This window comes from Castanea sativa, chromosome 5 (assembly GCF_040712315.1).
Source record: "Castanea sativa cultivar Marrone di Chiusa Pesio chromosome 5, ASM4071231v1".
Taxonomy (NCBI): Eukaryota; Viridiplantae; Streptophyta; class Magnoliopsida; order Fagales; family Fagaceae; genus Castanea; species Castanea sativa.
Genome location: NC_134017.1, coordinates 46,243,541 through 46,254,704, shown reverse-complemented (window position 1 = coordinate 46,254,704; position 11,164 = coordinate 46,243,541). Strand labels below are relative to the sequence as shown.

General features: G+C 32.8%; 1 protein-coding gene across 1 annotated transcript; it reads right to left on the bottom strand.

Annotated features, from left to right (window-relative positions):
* Positions 1-1,098: 1,098 nt before the first annotated feature.
* On the bottom strand, positions 1,099-3,364 carry LOC142633925 (protein AGENET DOMAIN (AGD)-CONTAINING P1-like). The gene is made up of 2 exons (XM_075808186.1): positions 2,905-3,364; positions 1,099-1,346 (listed from the first exon to the last, which is right to left on the bottom strand). Exons 1-2 carry the CDS (start codon positions 3,357-3,359, stop codon positions 1,340-1,342), a joined length of 462 nt encoding a protein of 153 aa, XP_075664301.1. The 5' UTR covers positions 3,360-3,364; the 3' UTR covers positions 1,099-1,339.
* Positions 3,365-11,164: the final 7,800 nt, after the last annotated feature.

Below are 11,164 nucleotides of genomic sequence, written 5' to 3'. Positions count from 1 at the left end.
TGAAAAAAATAGTGTGAGCTCATTGATTCCACGCCACGTGATTACAATAAATAATACCACGTGTACTACACGGGTTTTGTTAGGGCTACATTTGAGATGAATAAAATCAGGTTTGCTTAATTGCTTTCCTTTATTAAAATTTGCCTATGATAGTAGAAACTAGCTAGAAAGTATTAATAAGCAAATTGCAGAAGCCAATCTATACTTATATATACATGATATATATTTATATATATATATTGTTAAAAGAGATATGAATAGTTTGGAACATAATTAACTTTTGCTTTTGTAGATGCCCTTATCTTGAAATTGGGGCTCTTTGTCAATTAAAATCAAGTAATATCCCATTCATGAATTAATTTATCATCAATTGTGGCAATCACTACAAGGTTAAAAAATCACAATACCAACTTTACAAAGGGTATCATATCAGAGCACAAGCATGAGATTCTGTGACAAGAATGATGCACTATTGGAAAGCCAATTCATATGCGATAAAGAAAAGGTCAACTTTATTCTAGACATGCCTTTGGTCTAACAATTGCAATCTCGTAATCAATTGAAGAACGGATTTAATTAATCACCGATTAATATGACGAAAATGGCAATTAATCACCACGGTGTCATATGATATCAAGTGCGTGAATGAGATTCTACAGAGATTATTGTGCTTCCATAAAGGCCATTGTTAAGTACTGGAATAATTGAGAATTGAAGAACAAAATGATGCCACTATCGAAAATTGACAAATAGGGATTTTTGGAATTATTGCTTAAAGTGCTGCAAGCAATGAAAGATCAAGAATAAAGCAATTTTAATGAGAGGACAATCTTCACCATATTAGCTAACAGGACCAGTCATATTTCAGCACGTGAATATCGCATTTTTCTTTTTCTATTTAAAGGCTAACATCTGTGGAGGAAATTGTACTAAAATGTTGTAAATTGAAGCGACTCTATAATTATATGTTCGCATGGACATATTAGAAGTAAAATATCCATTTTCAATTATCAATTGCCTACGTATAATCTTCATCTTGATATTCAGTTAATATATATATATATTTATTTATATATCAGGAGTAAAAAAGACATTCCATTAAAAAAAAAAAAAAAAAACATATAATCTAATTAGTAATAATTCTAGACGGAAATTCTGAAGAATCTGAAACATTATAATGAGTTTTAAGTTTTTAACTTCTAAACCATCACGTACCAGACAAGCCCATATTGTCATAGATCTGTGAAAGATACGGAAAGGAAAATTTTGATGATGGGAGTCCTAATATATATGAAGTCAATGCTCGCCTGCACTTGCTTGGCTATATATATCACTTGTTTCAAGGCCTGACAAAAAAGAAAAAAAAAAAAAAAAAAAGTCACCAATTTTGGTTAATTAAGAGGAAGGCCTAACTAAAATCCAAGTTATAAATCGTCCACAGAGAATATTTGATAAGTAAACAATGCAAATAAATGATAAGGAAAATGACAAATGTTAAATTATTGGTGCATCAATGGTAGATGAGTAAAGAAGGCAATTTGTCTTTATCGATCAGTACCAAAAAAAATCTGTACGTCTCAACCAATCTAACCCATCAAATATGGAACCTAGGATTTGCAAACTTAACAAACCTTTGGTTCATAAGAAAAGAATATAACCAATTAAACCCTTCAACACTAAGATGTGGGTTCAATTAGGGCTGGTCTGGAATTCATTGGGCTTAAGAATTAGATTCTTTTGCGTCTGGTGCAAACAGATTGATTCAATTTTTTCAATTTCCCTCAGGTCAAATTGAGGCCCTTCTGCTTCATGCATGCTGCATATGCATATATGTCTACACTCTAAAATCTACAATGGTCAACTACATATATTTGGTTAATTCAAATGTCCAGCACTCTCCACTGCCAATTCAGAAGTACATACAAACTGGGAAGCAAACTCTGAAATTACAGACTCAAGAAGAAAGTTAGATGATCCAATACAAGAGTAACTTAAAGAAGCACTTTCTTTTTTCCTGAAAAAATAATCGATCTAGTTGAATAAAACATATGATAACAGAATTCTAATTTAGGATCGATCCTACCAAGAAAATCATAAGACAATATTAGATATGTGAATGGGACATATTATTATTATTTCAAAAGATTGAATTTTTTATTAGCATTTTTTTTTTGGGGGGACAAATTAATTGTATAACATTTCTTTGCAACAATATCAAATTATAAGACATTAGATTTGTTAATTAAATTAAGATAAATTTTTTTATAGAAGAAATTCAATACATATTTGCATAATACATTTCTAATTAAGGTAATATACATGAGATTTACCCAAGGTTTATTAGCATCCAAAGTGAAATATAGCGTGTAAATATGCTACTTGCAACATAGGTCTTGGCATGGATTTCAAATTTTATTAAAGAGAAAAAGAAGGATGAAAAAGAGAGAGAAGAATATACTAGAAGTCTACCAAAGTTAAAGTGATACAAGCAATTTACAAGAATTTAAACTAATAATTCTAGGACTACACTTTTTCACACGCTATTTGTTACAACTCAACCTGAGTTGTGAAGATAAAATAATAAATTTATATAAAAATAACAAAAAATTAATCACAATTTACCACATACAAAAATTACAAAATTAAATTTGTGTAATAAAGACTATGACCTTGGAATAAGATCTAAAAAGTTTCAAAGTAGGACAAAAGCTAGTCAATAAAGAATAGATAGACATGAGAGAAAACCAAAAAGAAATAGAAATAAAAATAATAATAATTAAAACAAACAAACAAGCAACCCATTAATAAAACCCCAAAGAAATTAAGCAAATTAAGTAACAAAAGCATATATGTGTGTATATAAACATCAAATCGAAAACAAGAAAAATTAATTAACCCACATACCTATTGGCAATGGTATTGGTATTGGGATTGGTGTTGGTGTTGGTGTTGGTGTTGGGGGGCGAAACCCATCTCCCATCTTGCCAATCAAGGTGAATCCTAAGTTTATATGAAGGGACTAGAAACTCAGTTCCATTAGTGTCCAAGCGCACGAAGTAACGAACATCATCAAGTCTCTGCACAACCTTTGCGACCCACCAAGCATTATTCACGTACGCATCAATCTTGTCAGACACGGAGAAGTCGGTGCATGAAATAGTCGGTGGCAAAGGCCTAACTTCATCGGCATCAACCACTTCACTCAACTGCCTTGTCTTACATTCAGTCCACCGGGTTTCGTATCGCACTATGTACCGATTTATTCCAACAGCAGCCAAAACCTTCCCGCTGTAATAAGACCCCAAGAAACCCTCTTGTTTCTTGCATATTTCCACGTTTTCTAAGATCCGAAACGCCATTACAGTTTAACTTTCAAGACACAGAGAGAGAGAGAGAGAGAGAGAGAGAGAGAGAGAGAGAGAGATGAGGGGTTGAGAGAAATTGAATGTGGTTTTTGTTGTGTTGTGGTACTGGTACTGTTTCTGAGAAGGTTTTTGGAGAAATATATAGTTAGTGGAAGAAAAGACCTAACGACACCTTTTTGTGCCGACTTAGAAAAAGGAACGGTTGATATTGGTTTGGTTACACTAGGAGACTACTTTAAGCCGTCGGATGTATTTCTTAAACCACGTGGGATTGGTTGACACTTGTCCTTGTAGTGATGTATAATTAATTATGGGGGTTCTCTTGAGTCTTGACGTATATGACATGGGACCAATGAATGGTGCATATATGGTTAATACTTAATATGTAAGCTATATATATTGCTCTCTTACTCATCTCATCTCTTGTGCGTGTTTTGAGGGTTTTTCTTATCGTAAATAAATTTCAAAAAAAATTATTTATCTAAATTTGAGGTTTATGTTTATGCTAATTACCAAAATAGATAAGAGTGTTATGAGATATATAGTTTCAAAAGGATGAACACATCTATGCTGAAGACAAAATAATGACTTCAATAATATTTCGGTATTCATTTTTTGGTACATAGATTTTAATACATTTTTATCTATTTTAGTGATTGGTAGACACATAAATCCTCAATTGAGATGAATGGAAAGTTTGAACATAAATAAATAAATAATGACTTTAACGACAAGTCCACCTACGGCGTGAGATAAGGTTAATTCCTACCACAAAAATTATTTGATCTTACGTGAAAGTAGCTAGGAAGAAACATTTACGAGTTACATATTCTTACTACCATTTCTCGTAGTATGATCATTACTATTAATTGATTAAAAATGAGATCTAAATAAAATTTTAAAATAAATATACATAATTTTATGTATTTAATTGAAAACAACTATTAGTTAATAGATTGATGCACGCATGACATGAATTCCAATTGCGTAGTAGTAAGAACTAAAAAGTAATAGATAAATAAAAAAGACTTCCAATTGACTAGTAATAAAATTTAGGTAAATTACAAATTTAGTCCTTAACATTTTTTTCTGTGTGTTAATTTGGTCTCTAATTTTTCAAATGCACTAATTTAGTATATAACCTTTTGGTATTCTGTCAAATTAGTCAATACAATTAAGTAGTGGATGAAAAATGCTGAAGCGGGTAACAAACAAAATAAAAAATATTTATTTTGTAGACAAATACCTCTCCAATATCTGTTGGGGGGCTGATCTCCGAGTCGAAACCCATGCACTGATTCGATTAGCGCCTTCAAGGAGAAGCACAAAGAATTTGTTCCAGAAAATCAAATGGGACTACATCTTTTTGCAACAACTTGAGGTTAGTTTGAACTTGAATGTTGTGATTTGAAAATGGAGGACGTCAATGTTTGTTTTGGTGAAATACTGGAATTGAATTTTATGTTCTTCCAGACAAGCAGATATCTTGATGTTCGAGACCACTACTCATCAGCTTCAAGTCTTCAACTACTCTCCTTTTTCTTTTTCTTTTTTCTTTTCTTTTTCTCTTTTTTTTTTTTCTCTTTCTTTTTTTTTTTTTTTTTTTTTTGCCAAATCATTGGATTTGGAAATTTTTTATTTTAGAGGCATCTATATATCCATTTTGAAGATTTATTTGATTAAAGTAAGCTAATTGGTTGCTACTGATTTGGCGGAATAGATATTATTTAAAAGATAATTACGTATATGAAAAGAATTGAATCAAGGGTAGTCCGCATATTTTGCAATTGCATTCCGGTTTGTTTGCTTTAGGTATTTGATAGATTACAAAACGCGAAGCAGATTGGGGTTGGGGCGTGTTTGATTCCAACCATGAGACTTCATTAAGCTGGTTTTTTTAGTTTAATCCTAATTAGAGTACATGTGTCATCTGATAGTGAAAAAATTATTTTTTATTTTGACAGTTAATCACATCAGTATTTTCCATCCGGATTCAGATCCTCTAGAGTTCTTAGGGTACTCTACCAGTAGAGTTCATTAAATCCTAACCACTCTTTAATGATTTAATGGTTTAGATTCTGCCATGTCAGCATTTCATTAATAATATTCTTGAAATAATAAAATAATGTTGTAAACAAAACAATTAAGATGATTGTTAATGAAATGCTGACATGGCAAAATCTAGACTATTAAATCATTAAAGAGTGGTTAGGATTTAATGAACTCTACTTGGTAGAGTACCCTAGGAACTCTAGAAGATCCAAATCCCATCCATCCATCTATTTACGGTAAGAACTAACTTGACACAATACCAAAATGTTAAGAATAAATTGATGTACTCGAAATATTAGGGGTCAAATTGACACCAAAAAAAAGTTAGGAACTAAATTTGTAATTTAATCTAAAATCTAATTAATAGATTAAAAATTATAATAAAAAAAAAACTATCAATTTCAATCATTTTAAAGGAATTCTTTTGATCTGGCTATCTCTTAACATCCCTCTCATCCCTCTTTTTGTCAAAGTGAACTTCGATGCAGTTATTACCTCATTTGTGATGAAAAAGCATACTTAGTTGTAGTGGAAATATCATTTGGAAAAAAAAAAACTTAATCTTTACTTAGATAGAATTGCCACAAGAAACAATACTTGGAGATGCACGTTCTCCCAATTTAAAAATCTTGCTCGAAATCTCGGATCCTATTGAACTATCAAACATATCATAGACGATACTAGAGTTGTTTTAAAATTTTCACTAGTTGAACGGTAAATTATACTTATAGGTCAAATTTTGTTGCCCATAATTTAGTAAAGTGGCTCTACAAGAGTTGTTTTAAAATTTTCATCTCATCATACATGCATGAATTTTGCCAGTTGCCACAAGATAGAGATTTCCTAAGAAACTATTAAGTTTTAGACCCCTTAATACAATATCTAATGTTAGGCTACTGGATATATGCAAGTGTATAACTAGATGCATTAGTTTACTTGTACATTGTTAGTTAGTTAGGCTTGGCTTAATTGGGTAGTACTTTTTGTAGAAAGGGAAAATTCCTGGCCTATCACAAGTTGACATATCATACTACCAAGTCCACAAAATACAACCAATTACAAAGCGCCACGTACTGCTGCTAGGTTTTGTTATCACTATTCAGAAACCAATAAAAATTTGCCAAGTGTCATTGAAATAGAGGCATGAAACGCATCAGCATGCGTAAGCGATGACACAAGCAGCCCTGCATGTGTAAGCAATGACACAAGCAATCTAGCACGTATAAGCGATGACATGAGCGAACCAATCAGGCTGTGACATGTGTCACCAATCAGACTCCGCCACGTGTCGCTCACCCACCCCCAAACTCCTATAAATAGAAGCCTTCCTAAGACATTTGGGAGAGACACAGAAAAAGATATCGTGAGTTCAGAAATCCAGAAGCTCTGCCGGAATCAAACCCCGAAGCCTCCAGGAACTTCAAAAACTTCAACCTCGAATATAAACAACATTCGAAGCAAAATCATCCAAACTACTTGTCTAGATCTCAAAGGTCACTAAAATCAAGCTCAAAAGCCTCTAGAAACCTCAACAAACCACAAATTAGCGAAGCTCTAAGGATTCTAGCCTCTAAAGCCCTAAAGAACTTCCATCACAAACCTTCAGAAAAGAAGAACGCACGAAAAACATGAAGAACACATGAAGAACACAAAGAACAAAGAATTTTTAACAAGCTCATAGCCAAATTCATTGTAATTCCGTTTCAAAGATCTTCAATCCATTCCTCAGCCAAATTGAAGGATATCTTGTGTTCGAATCAAAATTATATTACCACAATTCCAATTAACAAATCTTTTAAGGAGATCAAATCAGAGGATCACTCTTTTGTAATTACAGAGAATTGTACCACATATTCATCAATACAAATTCGCATTTGTGAAACTATTCGTCTACATTTTTATCTTAACTGTCAAGTCCAATTGTAATTCTGTTAGACTATTATCAGCCAAGTATAAAGGTTGATCTGATTGTAGTCTGATGGTATGAGAATGATAATGCAATCGATTAGTTTCTCATTGAGAGTCTAATTAAGAGGTTGATTCCCTTGAAAGAATCATTAGAGGCCTAGTTCTCTCTAAGAACTACCATAACTGTGAGATTGTGAGTTGAAGAACTAGAAGGTTCTTATCATTTAACCTAATAATAAGCCAAGTTTATTAACGAGTTTGTTAATTAAGTATAGGTTAAACAAATATGTGTAAAATAAAAAATAATGCGGAAAGTAAATAATACAAAGATCTGATGACTTAGGAAAACCAAACCGGTAAAAAACTTAAGGAGAATTTAACGTAGCTATCTTTAAAATAAAAATAAATCCACTATGAAAGAATTGAAGTTTGTACAATATGATTTAGACCACTAACATCCTATTACTACCTCGTGTAAAAAATTTACTACCACTACCACGACCACATGACAGCTCTGAGTCCTCAGACTATTTCTTTCCTTGATCTGCAGCAACCACAAGTTCACCTACTTGTGACTTTGAGACTCCATTCAAAGGTTTAAGATCTTCTTTAAAGTTCTTTATACAGAAATGGAAACAACCATCAAGTTCTTGATGTGAATTTTGATCTTGATAGTTCAAAGTGTATGTATGAAGGTAAACACCTCTAGATCTCACAAAAGATTCAACACACAACTCAACAAAAGACTTCTAAAACGTAGCTAGGGTCTTTCCTTTTATACTTGAAATAAAGCACTTAACCCTACATGTCATATGGGCTTGGGCTAGTTTGATAATATTGCAGAAAACGCTTGTTCTGCGAGATTCGATCGATCGAGTCTAATTTTCGATTGATCGAGCCTTGCAGAATTTGTCCATTGAATTCATGCAATTACTCGATTCAAACCTTATATAAAACCAACCTTTGAGCAAGTCTAAACCTAGACTAAATGTTTTTATCATGGTTTGCCAACATATACAAATTGAAGTTCTAATACATTAGTTCCTAAAATCTAAGAACCTAACAGAAATGATAGCTTTCTTACTGAATCTTAATCTTATTGATTAGAAAATGAAGAATGAGAAAAATTAATTAATAAAATGTACGGTCTCTGTTTTATATACAACTAATAGCTCTTTGAAGAAATCCTTTTTGTTTTGTGTAACACAATCACAGAGTTAAAAACCTAGATGTAGAGCAAGGTAAGATTTGTTTGTGAAGTGAGAAAGATTGATAGAAAGGAATAGAAAATGAGAGAAAGAGAAAGAACGAGAGAGAGAAATTGACAAAAGAGAAAATCTATATCTTTTGCATAATGATAAGGCTGGGAGTACAAGTATATTTATAATACACTGAGCCTATCTAACTGAATAACCAATAATCCAAACTATGCGGAATTATAACAGAATCTACACCAGAACAATAACTGAATTTGGTGCCAGAACCAACAACTCCAATCCACAATCAAGACGACATCATTTCTACCTTCAGAAGCTTAAATAACTGTCACATAAAATGGTGCGCAGTGTGTTAAGTGAAACGGTGCATTGCACTTTATGTTTGAAACACCAACAATAACCCCCAATTTGATCATCTTCAACCTCACGCCCACTGTGTGTAATTCAACCATTGTCATCCTGCTTTAGTTTCTTTGAATTAGAACTACCACGAACACTAACATCCCCTTCAAACAACTAGGAGAGGCATCCAATAGGAGTTTGCGACGTTGAAGGAGAAAAGAGGGAGAAGGCAAGGGCTTGGTGAACATATCAGCGAGGTTGTCCTTGCCTGAAACAAAACACGCACATAAATCACGATGCAACACCTTCTCACGAACATAGTGATAGTCAACCTCAATGTGTTTCGTGCGAGAATGAAACACAAGATTGGCAGAGAAGGCAATTGCTAAAGCATTATCACACCACAAAACAGGAACATGTGAGAGAAAAATATGCAATTCTTAGAAAAGAATGCGCAGCCAAGACACCTCCGCAGCAGTAGTAGCCAAAGCACGATACTCAGCTTCAATGGAAGAACTAGCAACAGTGGTCTGTTTCTTGGAATACCAAGTAATAGGAGAAGGACCAAGGAACACAAGAAGACCTTTTGTGGAATGACGATCAAAAGGATCACCAGCCTAGTCTACGACTGAGAAGGCAGTGAGAGTCAGCATCACAAAAGCCCTTAACTTGAAAGTCTGACTTAGCATGAAAGAAAAGTCCTTTGCCAGGAGAACTTTTACACATCGAAAAACTCTATGAGCAGCTTTCAAATGTGGTCTTCTAGGCGCATATGTAACATCTGGCCTTGTTAAAGTCAAATATAAAAGCCTACCAATCAATTTTCTATATTGACTTGAGTCTGCAATTGGCCTTCCTTCATCTTCCTTGGAGAGATGAAGATTCTACTCCATTAGAGTGTTAACTGGTTTAGAACCAATCAAACTTATGTCTTGTAAAATCTCTAATGCATATTTCCTCTGATTTAAGGTGATTATTCTTTCATTTCTTGCAAGATGAGATTTCCTATTTTATTGAAACTAGTCGACTTCCCGCACAGTATGTACTTGTTATTAGTTTCCTTCAATATTTCAATAATTTTTATAGCAAAAAATTGTAATCTTTAGTATCTTATTTTATAGATAAAATCGAAAGACAATAAGAGTGTGATTTGAACATACAATGTGTTTAAAAATTTAAAAATTGTATGATATAGTGATTGATAATAGGCATGTTTCACGCCTATTCAATAATCGAAATATCATTTTGATAAAATAAAAATGCAAATATTTTTCAATAATTTTTTAAAACTTTTTGATTGTGTCATTTTTTTTCCTTTTATTCTAATTTGTTTCAATTTTAAAAAATTTTTAAAATTGTATGATATAATGATTGATATAGGCATGTTTCATGCCTATTCAAGAATCCAAATATCATTTTGATAAAATAAAAATGTAAATATTCTTCAATAATTTTTCTTTTAACATTTTGATTATGTGTCATTTTTTTCCTTTTCGTCTAATTTGTTTCAACTATATTAAAAGGAACTAAATTTGAGCAAGAATATCATATTTTAAATGAATTTTTTCTCGTATAAATCTTAGAAAAAATAACATCAAAATTTCATAATACTTAAATAATTAGTGCACCACTTAAAATAATTAATAAAAAATATGTATTTATTAAATATTTTAAATTATGAGGAAGAATGTCGTATTTTAAATTAATAATTATTATTTCAAATAAAATTAGTTTTTATATAAATTTTATAAAATAATCATATAAATTCATTTAGTATAAATAATGTGGGAAGTAAAAAGACCCCGATGGAGATATGGGCCTTTGGGCCGTGCTAAGGAATGCCGACCTGCTCTTGAGTTTAGAACTTGTTAGTACTACGGGTCGGCCCATACGCCGAGGATCCAGCCGAGGGTGAATTTCTCTTCGGACGGACACCGGAGAACCCGGGACTTCATGATAAACGTTAGGCAATGACATGGTTAAAACCAATGGATAAAAGGGGTAAACCCTTGAATGTCCTAGAAGCACCGATGTTAGAGAAACACCAAGGATAAAGGCTGTCACCTCCACATTAAAGACCCTGCACCTACCACCCTGGCCGCATTAATGGGGAAGTGACACCTGAACAGTGGAAGGGAAACTTCTGGTTACTATTCAAAGGCACTGAGAAAAGAAATATCTAGGCTAAGGGGGAGTTGGGGCAACACGTGTACCAAGTATCAAAAAGAGGAGTATTTAATGAGCAACTTAGAACAGAAATGGGGATCCCCTCTTCTTTGT

What these genes read in the sequence shown, in the direction of transcription:
- LOC142633925 (XM_075808186.1), bottom strand. Translation starts at nt 3,359, where the DNA reads ATGGCGTTTCGGATCTTAGAAAACGTGGAAATATGCAAGAAACAAGAG.